Source organism: Python bivittatus, unplaced genomic scaffold (genome assembly GCF_059951505.1).
Source record: "Python bivittatus isolate LINGU-HERP-01145 unplaced genomic scaffold, Pbiv_v1 ctg000960_np1212, whole genome shotgun sequence".
Classification (NCBI taxonomy): domain Eukaryota; kingdom Metazoa; phylum Chordata; class Lepidosauria; order Squamata; family Pythonidae; genus Python; species Python bivittatus.
The window spans coordinates 2,596,811-2,618,594 of record NW_028277124.1 but is presented as its reverse complement, the minus strand read 5'-3'; the positions used below and the strand labels follow the sequence as shown (position 1 = coordinate 2,618,594).

The window sequence follows — 21,784 nt, the reverse complement described above, 5'->3', positions numbered from 1 at the left end:
TACCTCAACTATGAGAGACAAATTGGGGGAAAAAATCCAGAAAATCACATTGTCTGATTTTTAAAGAATTTATTTGCAAATCATGGTGGAAAATAAGTATTTGGTCAATATCAAAAGTTCATCTCAATACTTTGTTATATATCCTTTGTTGGCAATGACAGAGGTCAAACGTTTTCTGTAAGTCTTCACAAGGTTTTCACACACTGTTGCTGGTATTTTGGCCCATTCCTCCATGCAGATTTCCTCTAGAGCAGTGATGTTTTGGGGCTGTTGCTGGGCAACACGGACTTTCAACTCCTCCAAAGGTTTTCCATGGGGTTGAGATCTGGAGACTGGCTAGGCCACTCCAGGACCTTGAAATGCTTCTTACAAAGCCACTCCTTCATTGCCTGGGCGGTGTGTTTGGGATCATTGTCATGCTGAAAGACCCAGCCATGTTTCATCTTCAATGCCCTTGCTGATGGAAGGAGGTGTTCACTCAAAATCTCACGATACATGGCCCCATTCATTCTTTCCTTTACACGGATCAGTCGTCCTGGTCCCTTTGCAGAAAAACAGCCCCAAAGCATGATGTTTCCACCCCCATGCTTCACAGTAGGTATGGTGTTCTTTGGATGCAGCTCAGCATTCTCTCTCCTCCAAACACAATGAGTTGAGTTTAGACCAAAACGTTCTACTTGGTTTCATCTGACCATATGACATTCTCCCAATCCTCTTCTGGATCATCCAAATGCTCTCTAGCAAACTTCAGACGGGCCCGGACATGTACTGGCTTAAGCAGGGGGACACGTCTGGCACTGCAGGATTTGAGTCCCTGGCAGCATAGTGTGTTACTGATGGTAGCCTTTGTTCCTTTGGTCCCAGCTCTCTGCAGGTCATTCACTAGGTCCCCCCATGTGGTTCTGGGATTTTTGCTCACTGTTCTTGTGATCATTTTGACCCCACGGGGTGAGATCTTGCATGGAGCCCCAGATCGAGGGAGATTATCAATGGTCTTGTATGTCTTCCATTTTCTAATTATTGCTCCCACAGTTGATTTCTTCACACCAAGCTGCTTGCCTATTGCAGATTCAGTCTTCCCAGCCTGGTGCAGGTCTACAATTTTGTTTCTGGTGTCCTTCAACAGCTCTTTGGTCTTGGCCATAGTGGAGTTTGGAGTGTGACTGTTTGAGGTTGTGGACAGGTGTCTTTTATACTGATAGCAAGGTCAAACAGGTGCCATTACTACAGGTAACGAGTGGAGGACAGAGGAGCCTCTTAAAGAAGTAGTTACAGGTCTGTGAGAGCCAGACATCTTGCTTGTTTGTAGGTGACCAAATACTTATTTTCCACCATGATTTGCAAATAAATTCTTTAAAAATCAGACAATGTGATTTTCTGGATTTTTTTCCCCATTTTGTCTCTCATAGTTGAGGTATACCTATGATGAAAATTACAGGCCTCTCTCATCTTTTTAAGTGGGAGAACTTGCACAATTGGTGGCTGACTAAATACTTTTTTGCCCCACTGTAGTCTTCATGATGATGATAAATTCATAGCAATACTATTCAGTACACTGCTACTGAAAAACCATGTGTCATATCAGAGTCCAGCAATGACCTTACTTCAGGTGGAGAGCACCCCAGTGGAACTACCCTTAGATCAAAATAAGCATCCATTTTTCAGGAGAGTGGAACCTGAGAGACACATTAAAAATTTCAGGCTGGTCCCAAACTTGTTGGAGCAAGTTGCTCCTCTTGGAAGCATTTGGAAATGAAAAGGATACCAAACTCTACAGAGTAAGAGGTTATCCAAGACTGCTAGTGTGGAGAAGAGGTAGGACAGAACCTAAGGAGAATTTTCAGATAAGGGAAGTGGTGATCAAAGAAAGAAAGATATCAGGCTATTCCCACCCCATACCCTTCTGTCTATTAAATATTAAGGGCATATAAGTTAAGAATGTTGAGTTGAATATAGCAAATACAAAAGGTTGAACAATATGAAAAGCTGTAATAAAGGTTAAAGTTGCATAAAAAGGAACTGTTTTCTCTAAAAACTCATCAGTGTCATGCTTTGTAAACCTGTTTTGGTGAGAAAAGAAGAATAAATTATCAGCTAACAAATTCAGTTTGTGTTCCAATTAGCATTCACCTCACTAATCAGTGGATGTGTTCCAGTGTATTTCGGCAGGATTTTTTTTTTGGTAATGGTATTGAGGTCCATTGTTTTGAAAAGAATGTATGTTATTCAACACTCTATAAACCACAGTAAAACAGATAGAGGATTTGTCTTTCTTGTTTTTCAAAACCTAAATATATACCTTTATTATGTTGTTAAATCTTCACTATGGTGTTAACATTTTGAAGCATGACTCATATAACATGACCAGGCAAATGTTTGAGGTGTTTTTATTGCTTTACAATTAGCCTGAATTAGTATGTCTGAATTCACATTTACTAATTTTTCTTAATGTTTTTCTTTCTGCAATAGCTGTACCATTCCCAGAAAAATAGATAATTGCTTCCTCCTATTATTCCCATTGTTTTATGACTCTGGCTGAAAGTCTGACTTGCGTGAAAGCTTTTATATAAAGGGAAGGTATAATTAGGTTACCAGCCATAGTGGCCCCTGTATCACATGCAGCATTCATATTATGCCGCAGGTGTAGCCAAATACTAGCAAACTTGCTCACACTGTTCCATGCAAGCCCAGATCTCTAATTTAGAGACTGCTTTGCAAGCCAATATACCGTTGCCCATATCCCACCAATATGCAGTATTTTGACTCTCAGGATACTTGAGATATAAGAGATAAAAGGAGCAAGCAAAAATGCATTGTGCAGTTGAGCTGGTTAAACAGAGCGGGGGCGGGGGAACAACTCTGCTAATGCAGTTGGAGAATGAAAAGTGACTGGAGAATGTCCTCTTAGAATCACCAAGAACAGGAGCACCGTTCTTGTTTATCCAGAAACTTTCCTTCTCCAGCAAGGTTAGACATTAACAGCTGAACATTCCTCAAAGAAAATGTTTTTATTCTTGTGATTTTAATAACTCTTATTAGCTGTATTTGTTTATTTTCTTATAGTCTGCCCTGTGTCCTAAGTATTTCAGAGCTGATTAGTCCAAAAAATACAAAAACTAACTAAAATAAAAATAATACTTACAAAGACATCACCTCCGAAGCCATGCACATCTCTATCGAATCTGTGTAACTGAAAGAATAGCCAAATTAGGACACAACCTGAAAGTCCACCTTGGGTGTGAAAAACCCTGCACTGGTCCTGCCCCAACCTCAGGACCCCTAATGATCTCATTCAGTGGCTTCATAGAGATATAAAAAGCAAAGGCAGTCAGATGGGCCCCATAGTATTCCATAGCCTGACAGCTGTTTGTCTAAGCAGAAGTATTCCAGCACCCCTCTTTGGACTCATTCTTTTAAAAGATAAAGTATCTGTCTAAATCTACAGATCGTCATCTCTCACATATGGAACAAATACATTACTGTTGAATTTGTAGTGAAAGGTGTGTGATTTAATTGTATGTTTGTTTCTAAATATATTTGTTGTCCCATGATAGGTGATGGGATCCCACGAGAAAGTAGCCCATTCATCAATAATTCAAGTTTTGAGAGAGGAAGACTCTATGAAGGGAAAAATATGGCACTCTTTGAGGTAATTTTAATAATTAATTTCAACAAATCCTTGTTACTGTTAGTGCATTTAAAGTGCGCTAGTTGTTTGCTTAAAATCCATTTACTGTGTTTGCATAACACAGATGACTGAGTCAACCGCTTCCTGGTTAGCTTACTCACTCAGTGCATCAGCAATACACAATCATCAGTGACCCAGACAACCTTTGTCTGTCTTCCAGCTGATACAGTGGGAAGCTTTCAAATCCTGCATTTTATTTTTTATTAAAGCTGAAAAAAATGGAACAAAAACCCACAATTACTTATTCACCCCATTCTATTCCCTTTTCACTCAATAAAACAAGAGAGAAGCAGAGCTCTTTAAAAAGCTCTGTTTTCACTGGGCTGCTAAACAACATAATCTCTCTCTCAGAAGAAATAAGGAATAGTTAATTCCTTGTTAGCCCTGTACCATTTTCCAGCAGAAAACAAGCGTATAGAATGTGTTCAGCTGACAATTAAAAAAAACCAACTCTTTAGAAATGATTCCCACTCACCTGCATGACACATCATTGCCCCATCTCCTAATGTTCTTGGCTGCCCAAAATAATCCCCACCAAAAAAACATCACAGCCAAAGATGACTTTCTAGCAGTTACAGAGTTTAATTTCTCTCTTATTACAACAATGTTATATACATTAATCAAAACAAAAAAAATGATTGATTGGTATAGAAAATTTACTTTTTGTGACGCAGTCCCCAAAGTCTGACTAAAAAATTGGTTCCCTATAAATGCTCCCACAAAAGAGGAGTATTGTAGTTCCATAGCCACAAAAAAATGCCCTGTACCATCTTCTAATATTATTATTATTTTGTGGCATAAGTTTTTATAAGTTAACCCAGCTTTTTTCTACTGGCTAATCTCCATGCTTGTTGTTATCAAAAAATGTAACTCAGCACATCTGGAGAAAGCAGAGCTACAGTGTACTTCTTAGGTGCCATTTTTCAAGCTCAATAATTGAACTATCTATATTTTGAGGCCATATAATCCTTAGAAAAATGACTTGAAAACCTTAGGTATTGGTTATTTCACACTAATTAACTTTTTACTTCACCTGTAAATATGTGATTATCTTTGTGCTAAAATGTGCTCTTCTCTTACCTGTTGTTATGTCCCAAAATTTCACAGGAAGAAATGGATAGCAATCCCATGGTATCATCTCTTCTTAATAAATTGGCCAACTATACCAATGTTACTCAGGGAGTGGTAGAGCATGAAGAAGATGAAGATACCAAGCGGAAGGAAATCAAGGTACAAAATGCACCCTCCATTCTCTATTCATCTTCATCATCTCCATGAGCTGGATACAATAACCCAGTGGCCATGAATATTAACAGCACTGGTTCCCAATCAATGAGCCCTAAAAATTCCGATGCTTGCCTTTTGTCAGATTATGATCAGATAAGCTGAGACCTATGTGAGGAAGATTTATGCAACGGAAACGTCTTTCAAAGAAATAACTTGTGTAAATTGCAGCATGAACATAAACATTTTTAACAGCAACATTGCAGTTCAGTAATTTTTCAGTTTTGCTGAAATGCTCTTTTTTTTTTTTTAGGGGAGAGTTTTATTGAATCAGAGCATTTAGGATAACAGAACAGAAAATAATGAAAAAAAAAAACAGAAGGAAATGTAAAAGTGTATGTGTTATCCTAGATGCTCTGGGGTACACACTATCCCAGAGCATCTAGGATAACAAAATAGAAAATAAAAAAACAAATGTAAAAGTGTGTGTATAGAATGCATAAGTAATCTTTATGAGGAATACAAAAACCTTTCTATATGTCTACATCGGTATTGTGGCCTTTGATAAATAGTATTTTATCCTAACAGAGTTTACATGTTTATCTGGTTTTTAGGCTCCACGTATGGGTACTTTCATTGGTGTGTATTTGCCCTGTCTACAAAATATTTTAGGAGTTATTCTATTTCTACGACTGACATGGATTGTGGGAACAGCAGGAGTTCTTGAATCATTCATTATTGTGTTCATGTGTTGTGCTGGTGTAAGTATAATACATGCTTTCTTTGATATTTAGTTGAAGCGTATTGCAGTTTCTTATACTATTCTACATTCTAATAATTCTCCCATTCTCTCTTGATAACTTTACAAACAGCTGGGAGGGGTATTTATAGCAAGCAAGGCTTGTAGTAACAAGCATACTGCTCTGTTCCTGTGTAGCCATATTCCTTAGAAACAGTGCTATTGACAGGCTAAAGCAATATCAAGTGTGTTAGGTGAAAGCCATCTACTTGCTTTGTTTATTTCTAGGACAAAAAAAATCACTGTTTTAGTTTAGAAAATCTCATAAATAAGCCCTCTTCCCAATTTAAACTAGAATTCAGTCCATAGTTGTTTAAAAATAGAAAGTAAGAAACCGTTTCATGAAAACAAATAAACAAGGCTATGCTAAGGTAGTAGTATAGTTATAAAAATGCACAGAATTTCCTCTCTGACTCACAATATTTCTATTTGCTAAAGCACTGGTAGTGAGCTTGTGAGCTGCATATGAAAGATTAGGGTTAAAGGCTTGATTGGCAATATGATTCAGCACCCATACGAGGCATTTCTAATCAGTAGAGGCATCTGAGAGATCTTAGGTCGTATACCGTTTCTCTGGACCATCCCAAGAAAAAGCTATGGAAGCAATATTTATTCTAGATATTTCAGATATGATATCTGGGGGGAAACTCCAAGGCATTATGATCTCTCCATATCTGACTTCCAAAGAGAGCTTGGAATCATTGTTCAGATAAGTCTGATGAATAAAAACAGTTGTATTTTAAATATTACAATATGTTCAAAACTATGAAATGGTATTAAATTTGAAAATAATATTCATTTCCCCAAATTTGTTTCCATTCGATGACTGGAGATGATTTCAAATAATGCTTTCCAAAAATCTGCTGAAAATTGCCTAGCAAGTTTGGATGTTATCCAGTTGTTGGGTTTTTTTACTTTCTTTGCCTGAAAAAAATTAGCTCTTTGTGTGGTAGTGATTGAGAACTGGGAAATCAGATACCATGTCCTGCTTTTGACTGGTGGGAAAATAGCAAATCTGTCCCATTGTTCCATCTGTTGATATCATACATTTAGAACATAACATTATCCCAATTACTTTTAAATTAAACTATATTAGGATCTTGTAATATACCTGACTTTCATTTATTTATAAATTCAGTACATTCAGAATACACAATTTTTGTTAATTTTAACTTGCATTAAACACATGAGGTCTTCAATTTTTCTCTCTCATTTTATCCTTGATATTGACACTGTGAAAAGGAAACCCTTATTTTCACAGAAGGTAATTCATCCACAGAGATCATAAATAGGATATGAAGACAAAGGAAACTCTTTTCCAACAGCTGATTGACTTGATGTATTTCCAATTGTTCTCGCTTCAAATAGTAACATTTCTTCATAGCTGATAGTCTGAGTTATTTCTGATGTTGAGAGCCAATAAATATGGGTTGTGTGTAATTTGGGCTAAACCTGCAAATGGGTCACCTTCAGAATTAAATTTCTAGGCTGGCCAAGTCCAAAATTACTCTGCGTAGCTTCACGAATTAAAAGAATAACATTACATAAAAACAGTGTACATGAAAACAACCCCCGTGCAAGGGAACAGAAACTATCTTTCCACATTAAAAGATTCCTTAAAAATAGGCAAGGCGTGGGCCATGCAGATCTCTGGGAGGATAATGTTCCAAAGGGAGGTGCAGCAAAAGAAAAAGCCTGCCTCCAAAGTCCTGCTAGATAACATTGCTTAGTCAATGGAACCAAAGCAAGCTGACCAAAGCAAGTTGGGGGGAGATGGGCGGCATACAAATTTAATAATAAATAAATAAAAAAGTTGGAATGCATGAGATGGGCAGACACTGTCAGAGACAAGCATCTCTAAAATAGCTAGGCCTTCATGTGCATCAGCCCGTCAAATAGGCCAGATCAGGAAACTGACTCCATGAAGACTACTGGAACTCTGTCTCCCCTCTTACGCCAAAAGAATCAAAATATGGCAATCTTGAGTTTCTTTTTCACTCCCTCCTCCCTTTCTAGGCTAAACTGGTATTCAGGTAATGGTTGTTGAATATCTTATTCAAGGTCATCTCCATACTCATCTACAGTAGGTGATAACCAGCACCTTGAATTACACTCAGAAGCCTGTTTGTATCCAATGCAGCTTACATAGCAGTGGTGTTATATAGGCATGACAAAGCTTTTCCATCTCTGTTTATTCTGCTGCATTCTGGATCGGCAGCAGCTTCCAAGTGGTCTTCAAGGGCAGACCCATTGCACTAGAATGCATTGTAATAGTCCATCCACAAGATGACTAAGGTATGAAAAACTCTATTATATCATTCAGGTATTTTGTACATTCTTACATCTCAATATTTATCTCAACACAGTTCTCTTGTTAGCAGATAATGTTTGTTTTAAGCTTTGTGATACAAATAGTGATGTGCATCTTGCAGCAAAATGTTTCTTCACATGCAGAAGCTGGTAGAAACTTGTCAAATAAACAAATGGGGCATTTGTACTGCCATAAGCAATTCCCATCTCTTTCATTGGCTAATGCTCTAGCTGTTCTAAAGGACACATTTCTTGAATGAAAACATGTGGCATTGGGTTCTCTTAACTGCTCTGCACTTCAAAATGAAGTGAGGATTATAGCATATACAAATAAATTACTTTTCCTTGAAGTTGCTAGAAAGATGGGAAGGCCATAAACAGTGTACGATATTTCTCCTTCCCACCCCAAGGATACAGTGACCGAGCTCTTTCTAAACCAACAGCCAGTAACATTTTTTAAAATGTGTTAATATAAAAAGTGTTCCTGAATATTGTCACCACATGGACCATACTGTGTTGACAAGGATGGAAAGTTACTCCTAGTCTGTACTTTTCTATATATATGATTTTTGCTTTTTATAATCATTTATCTTATTGAGTATGGCTCTCCACTGTGAGCTGGGTGAATCCTAGAGGCTTCTTTTACAACCTGCAAATAATCATAATTTTTTGACTTCTTAATAACTTTTACTAATATTTGTTTTTGTAGACTATGCTGACTGCAATATCAATGAGTGCAATAGCAACAAATGGTGTAGTTCCAGGTAATAACAAAATGTAATTATATCTTAAAATACTTAATATAATTTATAAATAATCCCCCATTATTGATGAAATATTGATCACTATGATTAGATGGGATTTGTGGAAGGTAGGCAGCAAGGAATTGCTTAATATTGTTAATGTAAGATGATGATGCTTTCCATGCAGAAAACTCTATTTGTGAGAGGGGCACAAAAAAATGAAACACTCATCTTCCAAATGAAACTTGGCCTGATTTGTTCCTGTTCTTGTCTATTTTTTTAAATAATTTTATTAAGAATTACATTATATAGATAAAACTAATGCAAACTACAAAAGATAAAAATACAAAAAATAAGGAAAAGGAAAAAAAAGGAAAAAGTGCAGAGAAAAAAGAAAAAAAAGTAAAGAAAAAAGAAGGAACTCCCCCGTTCATCTCCAGCAACTATAGTTAACGTTAACAGTTTATCACCATTCCTTAAAATATAATCAACCATCTTTTCATCCCATATCCCACCCTATTCTGTATAGATAAGTCTGTAAAACCTCATCACTCCATCTTAATCAGCAAAAGTCCATTAAGAATTAAGAAGTAGTAACATAACTATTGCAAATTGTACCTAATAAACCCACTTTGAATCTTCCCTTTTATGTTTATTTCTCATTTTCTATTTAAACAAATCCTCCCTGTCTCCTTTAAATAAACAAACCTTTTAAAACATCGTCATCCAGTCCTAGTCCACATAGATCCATTAAACATTTCCAGAAATAACAATCCATTTATTTTAACCTTGACCGAATACACCTGAATATTTTCCTCTTTCTCAGAACAATCTTTAGTCCTCTCAGAAAATATCTAAACATCTGTTTTCTTTTTATGCTCTCTTTGTCTCTTCTCATAAAATCATTGGCAACTTTAGCAAGCCCCTTTTGTAAATCCAATATGAAGAGGTTATCCACATCACTCTTCATATTCTCACTGTCTCTTCTCACAAAACTGTTGACAACTTTAACAGATTCCTTTTGTAAATCCAATATAAAATGATTATCCACATTACTCTTCTAGTTCAGTATTTTGGTATGTCTTTTTTAATTGTTAAAACAGCAGCCAATTTCACTTGTATATCCAACAGTTCATCTTTTTGTATATCCACTATTTCATCTTTTTCCATTTCCTTATATATTTTTAAATCCACATTTAAGTCAATTTCAGCTTTATTCAGTAAAACTTGTTCCTCTTCCATAACACTTTCCCATTTATTTATTGTAACAGATAACTCTGAAAGTATTTTCTGTGCCCAAAAATCATAGAGCACTCTCAGTGGATCCTTTCATGCATTTATTTGCTTCTGGTGCCCTCTAGTGAGAAACCTTCAAAGTCATCTTATCAGTTATTCAAATGTAAACAGAGAAAGTTTCCCATGGGAAGGATTCTTTTAATTAACTTCAAAGTCTCAATTCAAGTCCATCTAAACCCTTAATCTGTTTAAAACTTTCTAAAATCAGCACTCAAATCACCCTTTTGCTGTATATTACAAAGAAGAAATTTTTTACAAAACCTTAAACTCATAGTCTTTCTTAAGGGATTGAAGAAAAAACTCAGCCAGTGAATATGATAAAACTTCCGATTCTAAAGGTTCTCAATCTATAAAAAACAATAAATAAATAAATAATAATAATGTAGCCTTCACATACTCAAGGTTCAATCAAACCTCACTTAATCGCTTTGGATTATTATTATTATTATTATTATTTATTGTTTATAGATTGAGAACCTTTAGAATTGGAAGTTTTATCATATTCACTGGCTGAGTTTTTTCTTCAATAATAATATTCTGATTCTGAATCATGCCCCATGTCAGTAGGATTTCATTGAGTTTATAGCCTTTAATGTAGCCTTCACAGACTCAAGGTTCAATCAAACCTCACTTAATCGCTTTGGATTATTATTAATGGCTATAAGCTCAATGAAATCCCACTGACATGGGCCGTGATTCAGAATCAGAATCTTATTCTAACTTTGATGACATTGCTCCAGCTGAGCCTGTCGATTGTCAGCCTCAAGAATCATCAAGCCATGATTCATCTGAGGTTGATCAACCACAGGCATCTCCTGATCAGCTGGAGCAGTCAGATGATGAGGCATGACCCCCAAGCCCCAGGTCTCAATGCATGCAGCGGTGAGCAGAACAACACTAATCAATGAGGCTCCTTGCTAGGCAAAGAGCAAGGCCTGAATAATTGCAGCCAGTGCCTGCAGATAGATTTATGTAGACGCTTTGTCTTCAGCCTTCGTTGGAATCAACCATTCAGAATTCCAGCTCATGAATCTTGTTGCTGTGTTTCCTTGCTCTTGAATCCTTGACTATTGGAGCAGCTGACTACCTGGCTCTCCTGTCTGACTCCTGGAACGAATTTGGACCATTCTCTTGCTACTTGAACTTCAAATGGAATTATTCAGGCAAGCACTCTTTGCAAAGACCTGGATTTATGATCTTGTCTAGTGTTATCTGCCTAGCTGCAACCTGAGTTAGAACACCTGCAACTCCCAGTTGATTGCAAGTGGCCACAAAAACCTCAGTTCTTGCCATCTACTCAAATAAAATAGCTATCTGGAGTAAATGTGGGCAATCTCAAAGATCTCTCCTTTTTCCAGAGAAAATTTGGCAGTCTGGATCCAGCATCCAGCTGTCATTTTCAGCTGTAATGTCTCCCGCTGATCAGTGGGACATCAGTTTGTCATTTCCTCACCAGAAGCTCCTTCTATAATGCCAGTTTTTTAAATATCTACACTGCAGCTTCTACCAGATAACTTGGGTGGGTACAGTGGCATATGAGGCCTCCCCTTTGTTCTTCAAATAGCAACAGAGAAAAGCTATAACTAACAGGAGGGAGATCTGCCCTATTCATCAGGTAGCAGCAGATAACCAGTTAGAGACATGCACTGAATTCCCTGTGGGTCAAAGCAACAAAAGTCAGGAATTTACTTCAGAGTGTGTTCTATTTCAGAGGAAAACTGCTTGGTTTTGAGGAGAATATACTACAGATAGGCCTTGACTTACGACCATTTGTTTAGCAACTGTTTGAAGTTACGACAGCGCTGAAAAAAGTGATTTACGGCCGGCCCTCACACTTATGAACATTGCAGCATCTCCACGGTCATGTGATCAGAATTCAGGTGCTTAGCAGCTGGCATGTATTTATGACAGTTGCAGCATCCTGGGGTCACATGTTCACCATTTGCGACCTTCCCAATCAGCTTCCAACAATCAAAATCAATGGGGAACTGCATGATTCACTTAACAACGTGTGATTTGCTTAATGACCACCACAAAATGTCGTAAAATCGGGTGCAGTCATCTGATGCCTCGCTTAATGATTTCACTGCTTAATGACAAATTTTCCAGTCCCTGTTTTGGTCGTAAGTCGAGGACTACCTGTATGACTGAGAAGTAAAATCATTCTGTCTTCTAGAGGAGAGGGGATGGGATATTGCATTAAAAAGATCTTTAAACTAGTACTCTAGGGTTATAATTTATAATACTAATGGACTCTATGGAACTTAACACTTGAATATTACTTATTTGTTTATTTTTAAAAGTAATCTCTGTCTTTCTCTATAAAAATACCAAAATAGTTCAAAATAGTCATTTAGTCATTCCAGAGTACAATAAGTTAAAATAAGTTTAAAAACAAATAGTTGAAATAGAATTGTTAACTGGGATTAATGGCTCAGGAAGGTGGTCAGAAAAAGGTGGAGTTTAAAAATGTCTAAAACATTGGAACCTGTGTACTGCAAAAGGGACTCACTTCATAGCACACTTTACTACAGAGAAGTGATAATCCACAGTATGGAACATAGAGAGCAGGACCTTCCCATAAACATCCTAAGTACCTGGGAGGCTGATGACTTTGGGGGAAGTTCTGAAGGAAACCTGCCCTTATATTGTGTAGGGTTTTGTATACTAGTATCAATATGTTGACTGTAGCTTGGTACAAACAGGCAGCTTGTGCGTATCTTTTAGCACAGCTATAATATGGCCATAGTAAGTCAGCCCAGTCAGGTATTTTACTACTGCATTGTGCCTTAGTTGTAGGTTCCAAACCAGTTTCAAAGGTGGCCTCACATAGACCACATTACTGTAATTTTGAAGCCACCACTGCATGATAGTCATTGTGACTACTTTTGTGCAGGAATGGGTACCAGCCTGCTGATAGTAGGTACTCCTAGCCATAAAGATCACCTCCAGTGATGATGACTGCTACCAAAATGCAAGCCTGTTCCTTTAGAGGGAGTCAAATCTCCCCCAGAACAGATTTGTCTTTACTTTCTAGAGTAGAGATACACTTAAAATCAGATACCCTAATTTACACTGCTCCTATCTTGCCCACAATAAGGCACTACTTGAGTAGACCGGCTCTTCAATAATTCCTCTCCAGAGAAGACAAGGATTTGAGATCACCCACAGGTGCTCCAGTCAGCTGCTCCTCATGAGGAGGCTGCAAGAGAGCAGTCTCTGGCAGGTTTAGAGCACTGGGAGATGAGGGAATAACCATCTTGCTCAAACTGCAGTTGGCACCTTTGAAATGACACTGGGTTCACATACTTCCTTTTCTAATCACTTTCAGAAATTGCTTGTTAACTGCTTTTCAGCTATTAGGAACCTTGACAAGTTTTACACTGGGTGATTTCTTTCAGTCAGAAGAAGTTTTAACTACAAGTTCAAGAACTTAAAACATTTTTTTAAATAAACAGCAAAAGGGTGATTAAAACTTTGATTTTAGAAAGTTACAAACAGACTAAGGGTCCAGATAAATTTGAAATAAGATTTTGAGATTAATTATAAACAATCCTTCCTGTGGGAAAATGCTTTTGTTTTGATTTAAAAAAAAAAAGATTTTAAAAATTGGACACTAGAGGAAACTAAAGATTACAATTAAATGAGAAGCACACTCAAACTCAACTTAAAATTACAGAATGAAACAAAAAAATTTAACATTGGGCATATTGAAGGATATTTTTGAACACTGTACCCAGAAGTTAATTTTAAGAGTGTCTGCCTCTATAGATAGACTAGTGTTTAAAAGATGTTATGGAAGGGGAACAAATTGTACCTGACAAGATTGAGGCTGAGTTGAAAGTGGATTTAAAAGTGACAGGCTACAGGAATGATATGGAAAAAGATGCTACACTGGACATGCAAAAGAACCAGCTGATGTCTTAATAATTAAAAAGGACATGCAAACACCAACCAAGAGAGAGACCTGGATAATTTTCCTAGATTGGATTTACAAAAGAGGCTTGTTAAAGTTTTGAAGAATTTTGTGAGAAGGGACAAAGAAAAAATGAAAAATTGTTTTAGGGCATAATTTGAAGGGACTAAAGATTAAGACTGTTAGAAGTAAAAGGAACGTGTATAAAGTTGGCTTATTTGATCAAGGTTAAAATAGATGCGTTGTTAGCTCTGGTAACCCTTAATGGACTTTTGCTGACATCAGAACTGAAATGACGATGCTTTATGGATTTGTTTATAGATAAGAGATGGGATATAGGAAGAAGAGATCATTGGTTATATTTTAAGAGAAGGTGATAAGTTACTAAAATTGTTTATACTTGTGATGAAGGGGAAGTTATTTCTTTATATATTCCTTTTCCTTTACTAGATTCTTATTTTTTTTTCTTTCTCTCAGGATCACAACTGAATGCCTTGTATTTTGTACAAATCTACAAATATTAAAATATAGTGTTCACACAATTGTTTATCAAGGGAATTACCAGATATTTCGTATTTCTAGAAAGTTAGGTTAGAAATAATTAAAAAACATGTAACACTTATTTACATTAATAAGTGTTTTGGGAGCCAGTTTAGTGTAGTGGTTAAGGCACCAGAGTAGAAACCAGGAGGCTGGGGCTTCTAGTCCCACCTTAGACACAAAGCCAGCTGGGTGACCTTGGGCCAGTCACTCTTTTTCAGCCCTAGGAAGGAAGCAATGGCAAACCACTTCTGAAAAACCTTGCCAAGAAAATTGTAGGGACTAGTCCAGGCAGATGCCAGCGGTCTAACCTGACTCAAAGGCACAAAAATAAATAAGTTTTTTAAAGATAGTAGACATATCTAAGCCTCCCTCCTTGAAGCATTCAAATAGTGCCATATTGTGGGTAATCCCAGCAAGTTTTGTCTGCGCATGCATGTTCCCAGCTGAGGACAGCCTTTGAAATAGCCACAGGAGTCTTCCAAAGGATCCATCTGCTTTAACTCTTTGAGGAGATGCTTCCAACAGGCTTTGTGGAATACCCCTTCAGAATGCATTGCAAGCCTTAGTGTTTTCCACCATTGTTAAGCAGTGCTTTCTTGCTAAAATATTTCACTTAATCTTCCAAATCAAATTGACTTTCTGGCATGCTTCCTCTGATTTAGTGGCCCAGTTAGTTAAGCAGGAGTAATATGCTTTGAATATGGTTGATGCATTTTATATCATGCTAATTTGTATCTTTTCAATTTTAATTTCACAGCTGGTGGCTCATACTATATGATCTCACGGTCATTAGGGCCAGAGTTTGGTGGAGCCGTGGGACTTTGTTTTTACTTGGGCACAACTTTTGCAGGGGCTATGTATATTCTTGGTACAATTGAAATTCTACTGGTAGGTCTTTTATTTAAGCGTATGTTTTCCTTTTAATGCCAGTGAACTGTATCAGTATTACACAAGTACTCTAAACATAAAGGCAACAGTACTTCCAGTCACTTCACTTATTCATTGTATTTGGAATGGACTTGGTCTCTGAACTGATATATTGGATAAACATAACATATACATTTGCCCCACAATATTTAATTAATTTAATTTAATTAATTAATCAGTTTGAAATCTTTAATAAACTTTAAAATAACCAAGTTAACCACAGATGTTTATATAAATGGAAGATGGCATGCATCATTTTTCTTTTTAATGTAGAAGGGAAAAAGGAAGATGACCTTGAATTAATTTGTTGTTTATCAAATTTCTACCCCACCACAATCTAATCTGACTGTCAGCAGCTTACAACAAAAATAAAACATACCAAAATACCAAAAAACCCACTGACAAAACTTAAGACCCTCTGGAAGAATTCCATCTTTAACTTCTTCCAGAAGGTGAATAATGTCACAGCCAATTTAAGACATGCTCCTCCCCAGTAGAGTAGATGTGGGGAGAAGTATGAATGTAGATTTCTTATGTGATAAATAACTTCCCCACCTTCTCAGCGTAGGATTGCTAGCTCCAGCAAAAACAGTCCTGAAGATTCCAACCTGCCCATGCTGATCAATGTGTGCATGTGTATATTTGATTATGCATATGTGTGCGTGTGTATATGCCAGAAGCCACAGGGGCAGAACAAAGAATCTTTTTATTTTGATTGAATTACAGTGGTACCTCGGGTCACGAACTTAATTTGTTCCGCGACTCTGGTCGCAACCCGAATTGGTCGCAACCCGAATCAAATTTTCCCATAAGGTTCAATGTAAATACGATTAATCCGCTCTGACCCCTACGAATTTGGTCGCCAACCGATTTTGGTCGCGACCCAAATCAAATTTTCCCATAAGGTTCAATGTAAATACGGTTAATCCGTTCTGAACCATATGGTTTTTTTTTAAACCACAAAAATATGACACAAAGTATAGTACAGTACAGTACAAAGAGAGAACACTAACCTTGCTTGAGGCGTGGAGGACAGGAAGGCGGGTGGGGAGGCAGTTATTGTTTGGAGGGAGAGTCCCCCTCCCTACAGGAAGCCACGACCAAGTGTGTCAGCAGGGAAAATGGCCGCGGATCCTGTTCGTCACCCGATGCGGAGTTCGCGAACGGAAGCAAAATTTTGCGAATGGTACTGTTCGTGACCCGAATTGGTCATGAACAGAAGCATTCGTGACCCGAGGTACCACTGTAATACCAACTGTTTGTAAAATCAGTTACCCCATTTATAGAATTAATTGATTCCCATCTGCATATACCAACCATTCTCTCTCACAGACACACAGACCACACTCACACACTGGAACATACAAGTATGCACACAATCCGTCCCACAAAAAAGAAGAAACAAGACAGGGTAGAGCTTGGGTAAGAGAAAGGTGTAAACTGCACTGGGATATGAGAAAAAGACAGGAAGGAACAAAACTGGATGGAGATGAGGGCAGGTGGAGAGGTTAAATAAACAGGGAACAAAAGGCAAGGGAGGAGCCCCATTTAGGCAAAAACACTAAGAAGGAGCCCTTCCCAAGCAGTATCTAATCCTCAGCATAATATGCTCTTTGCAGCATTCTGTCGTTTTCAGCAGTTGCTTTTGTTCTTCTCACAGATGTAAGATGTCTCCTCCTGAATTTATAAGAAATTATTGGGGAGAAAATTAAATTGGGAAGTATTACCCAATACTTCCTATTGGGTAAATACAGTGTATAGTAAGATAAAAATGTATGGTATCCTTTTAAAAAAACTTCCTTCAGAAGTATTTTACTCATATGAAAATATGTGCAAAAGGAAATAATAGATGAATTGATTAAACAACTAGTGATTACTTGGTTAAAGCCTTTTAGGATATATAGCCCTCCATAAAATCTATAAGCTTTTCAGCAAACAGTTCTTTTCTGTGTGCAGTCTACAAGTACACCTTGCAGGAATATATTTTCACAATCCTAATATAATAACCAAAAGGTCAACAAACTATTCAGGTGATAAGGTTACCAATTATTTTCCTTTTACTTTAAAATCTACATTTTAGTCCATAATCTTGCTCTTGGTTCTTACTGAAGTGATTTTAATTATTTATGTCTTGGAACTGTGTACTAAAAAAGATGTTCAATATTTGTCTTACAGAAATATATTTCTCCTAATGCTGCTATTTTTCATGGAGGCGAGGAGGCCACATTAAACAATATGAGAGTTTATGGAACATGTATTGTTGCTATGATGGCTATAGTTGTTTTTGTGGGAGTCAAATATGTCAATAAGCTTGCATTAGTCTTCTTGGCTTGTGTAATCCTTTCCATTATGGCTATTTATGCGGGGGTTATTAAAACTGCATTTGATCCTCCAGACTTTCCGTAAGTGCAAGATTACTTTTAAATATCAATGGTAATATTTTTAATCTTGTTAAATGTTAAAATGTAAAATATGTACAATAGCAAATAATGCTAGCGATGTTCACGTTTGGAAAGGCTAATGTAAGATGATGTCAAGCCCTTGAAACATGTCAAAAAGTCATCCCAGGTTTTCCAAAATGATTCTGCTCAGATGTATCCATGGATGGGAGAGAATATAGTTGCAATAGAGTCTCAAAACCTGATTTCCATGTCTTCTGATATTTCAGATCTTTGAACCACTAATTGATCAGATGTTTAATTATTCAGTAGCATGCATTATAATAATTAATTAATTAAAATGTGATTTGAGCTTTCATAAGGATGCATAAAGAAATGTGGTTGGGGTTTTAGAAGACAGTCATCTTTGTACAAGGTATTTAAATGACCCTTTTGTAGCTGATTGCTTATCTGTGGTAACGCCTCACATTTCAATTTTTTTTTTAATTATTTTGAATTTACCTTGAATTCATGTGTCCCACACCTGTGTTCGGATAGAATCTACAGAATAATTCAGATTACTCACTAGTCCTCTTCAGTGTTCTTTTGAATGCACAGAACTTTAAATTGGATAGAGCATGGAGTGTTCACACTGTTCCCCCAACTGTCTAAAGATAAAACTATATTTTCATTTGCTTGAATATGAATATCTCTATGGGATCTGGGATCTTACTTTATTAAGATCCCAGTTCACATGGGGAAGGGTATTTGCATCTGACTCAGTGAGAATACACCTGTCCTATTGATGCCCTAGATATATATCTAGGAACATTTGGGAACAATAGGTTGTGATACTACATGTTTAACTCCATTCTGTACCCAGAATGAAACCTTTACACGTTCAGGTGAACACGTGAAGAGGGCTAGTGTTTCTCTTGCTATTGCCAACATTTTAGTTTCCATTGCAGTTCCTCCAAGCTTATGATTGTGCAACCCCCATTGATAGCTTTCTCAGTGTACTCTCTAATCTGTTGGATATTTTCATAATTCATTGTCAAATAATTATTATGTTCTCAGTACTCATTTCAGTTTATGGAAAAGTTTTCCTTTTAGTACCTGATACTTCACCACCTAAATAATAGACAATTACACTGGGAAGAAATCAAAGTAACTGTGCATGCCCATTTACGCAGACAACCAGAAGAAGCTTTCAAAGCAGCCACATGAGCCTTGCACCACACGAGCCTTGTACACAATACTGTTGCTTTAGTGATTCAAAAGAAGTCTACTATACTTGCTCCTGCATTTTATGAAGGGCCTCTTTTGAAAGCTTTGTTCAACCCAAGTAAAGAAATGTGAATACTTTTTTTGTATATGTATGTGTGCATTCAAGTCAGTGTTGACTCCTGGTGACTGTCTGGACTAGTCCTTTTAGTTTTCTTGGCAAGATTTTCTGAAGTGGTTTGCCATTGCCTGTTTCCTAAGGCTGAGAGAATGACTGGCCCAAAGTCACCCAGCAGGCTCTGTGCCTCAGGTGGGACTAGGACTCATGGTCTCCCTGTTTCTAGCCTGGTGCCTTAACCACTACACCGGACTGGCTCTCTGCAAACACTTATATATCCCTTTAATCTGCAATACAGCCATTTAAAACAGAACAGCAGTTATTCCAGAAGTCACTTCATACCTAGTCTCTTTTCTCCTTCTTTTGTTTCTTTTTTTTTAATTCCAAATAGCACTCTGTTTGAAATATTTTTAAGGGCATATGACATTAACAAAAAGTAATGTAAGATTATTGTAGACTATTTCATTTACGAGCAGAGCTGATAATAAAACTAGAGGTAGGACATAGATGTCAACAACTGTTTTAGATTTATTGTCTTTGTTAAAAAGTGCTTTTTAATTTATTTGTTTAATTGTATTTCCTAGCATATGTCTTCTTGGAAACCGTACCCTAGCGAGAGATAAGGATTTTCCTTGTGCTAAATATATTGAAGCAAACAATATAACAGTGACTACACGATTGTGGAGATGGTTTTGTGGCAATAATCCCTACTTAAATGCTACATGTGATGAATATTTTCAGCTAAATAATGTCACAGAAATCCAAGGTATTCCTGGAATTGCAAGTGGTGTCTTACTTGGTGAGTCTGGAATCCATGTGGAAATAATTTTGGGAAGTAGAAAATATTTGAACTAGTGATCTTCTACTGATAATAAGAATGTTGAAAAGAATTTTAGTGTTTTTTCTTCTTCTGTTGAAATTGTAAATATACACTTACTTTAAAGCCAAATGGCATCCTTTGTTTAACCCCTTTTCTCTGTGCATTTAACTTGGAATTCCTGATTTTTCTGAGCTAATTTATGATGTTTCCATTTTTATTAATCCTAGCTGTTTATGATATTTTTTCCCACAATTTAAAAAGAATGGATATACATATTAGTGTAAAAACGGCCACATTGCTTAGTGGTTGCCATCTTTTCAATAAGCATGAACTAGTTACACATTTTCTTACAGCTGATGAGGGGACATTGAGTCCAAGGCATTTATTCCTCATGTGATTTGGCAATAGTTCATTTACAATTTCAGGCTAGAAACCAGGAGACCAGGAGTTCTAGTCCTAGGCACGAAGCCAGCTGGATGACCTTGGGCAGTCACTCTCTCTTAGCCCTAGGAAGGAGGCAGTGGCAAGCCACTTCTGAAAAACCTTGCCAAGAAAACTGCAGGGACTAGTCCAGGCAGTCGCAAGGAATCAACACTACCTCAAAGGCGCACGCACACATATTTACAATTAGCAGCCAGGTTATTATTGATTCCAATGGGGCATTGGCTACATCCATCATACCATTTTTATTATGTAGCCATTTTTTTCCAGAAACAAAAAGCTTCCTTATTGTTAAGTTTTGGACAGGATGAATATTAAGAGTAATTTAAAGATTTTTGTGTAGGGTTTATGCATTTTAAAAAATTGTTGTGAGTGAACAAAATCTTACGTTTGTTTCATGACAGATAATTTGTGGAGCATATATTCAGACAAAGGAACAATTGTGGAAAAACGGGATCTTCCTTCAGTTCCTGTTTTGGATGAAGCAAAAGATGAACAAGACTATTATGTATATACAGATATCATGACTTATTTCACCATGCTAGTAGGGATTTATTTTCCCTCTGTTACAGGTATTGTTTCACCCTTTTCCCCTCCTATAAGAAAATTTAGTTATTGTGAATTATTTATTTAAAATATTGTTAAACTGCATTTCAGGTCCTAATCTCACAGAATGGCATATGTAAAAATAAATAGCAATATAGACAGTCAGTCCAAATTTGCAAATATAAGTACTTGGAAGTGATTCCAAGTCGCATCCAACCAAATCTTTATGACATATGTCAGGTCAATATATTCATTCAGATCCTTTGTAGTTCCCAAAGATTTTAAACAGTAGATTTCCCATAACTTGCAATCTGAACTGATCTTCCAACCAATGAGTAAAAACAGAAAACACATTTTTCTTTCTTAATATCTTTCTACATACTGAAGAATAATTATTATTCTTCTACTTCCCAAAATCTTGTTTTTTCTTTTCCCATTTTCTGGTAGCCTGTATTTAAGGTTGGTTGGTTTGTTTTAAATCATAATCTTTACTATATCCAGCAAATATAGACTTTGGTTTTGTACTTTTAAGGACATTTGATGGTGTCTCTCATTAAAAAAAACTGAACAAATTTAATAGAATAGGATAAATCCGCCCATTGGGGGAGATGGGCGGCATACAAATTTGAAAATAAATAAATAAATAATGAACTCTTGATTTCCGTGTTTTTTTAATGAGTTAGAGGTCAGTCGTAAAGTAGACATTCTTGCTGAGAACAGCAGATTACAGTATATGGGGTAAATAAGGCATGGTGAGGTGTTCAAAGAGTATGGAAAATTAGGTCTGAAATGGCAGGCGCTATTAAATGTA

General features: G+C 36.8%; 1 protein-coding gene across 2 annotated transcripts in view; it reads left to right on the top strand.

Moving 5' to 3' along the window:
• SLC12A7 (solute carrier family 12 member 7) overlaps window positions 1–21,784 on the top strand; it is a 116,739-nt gene that overhangs the window by 45,516 nt on the left and 49,439 nt on the right. For both annotated transcript variants that reach the window (XM_007424383.4, XM_007424382.4), the window contains exons 2-9: window positions 3,555–3,649; window positions 4,796–4,918; window positions 5,527–5,673; window positions 8,731–8,785; window positions 15,277–15,407; window positions 17,622–17,848; window positions 19,751–19,965; window positions 20,832–20,999. In XM_007424383.4, the coding sequence (XP_007424445.2) occupies window positions 3,555–3,649; window positions 4,796–4,918; window positions 5,527–5,673; window positions 8,731–8,785; window positions 15,277–15,407; window positions 17,622–17,848; window positions 19,751–19,965; window positions 20,832–20,999 (1,161 nt within the window). The remainder of the gene's footprint in view (window positions 1–3,554; window positions 3,650–4,795; window positions 4,919–5,526; window positions 5,674–8,730; window positions 8,786–15,276; window positions 15,408–17,621; window positions 17,849–19,750; window positions 19,966–20,831; window positions 21,000–21,784) is intronic.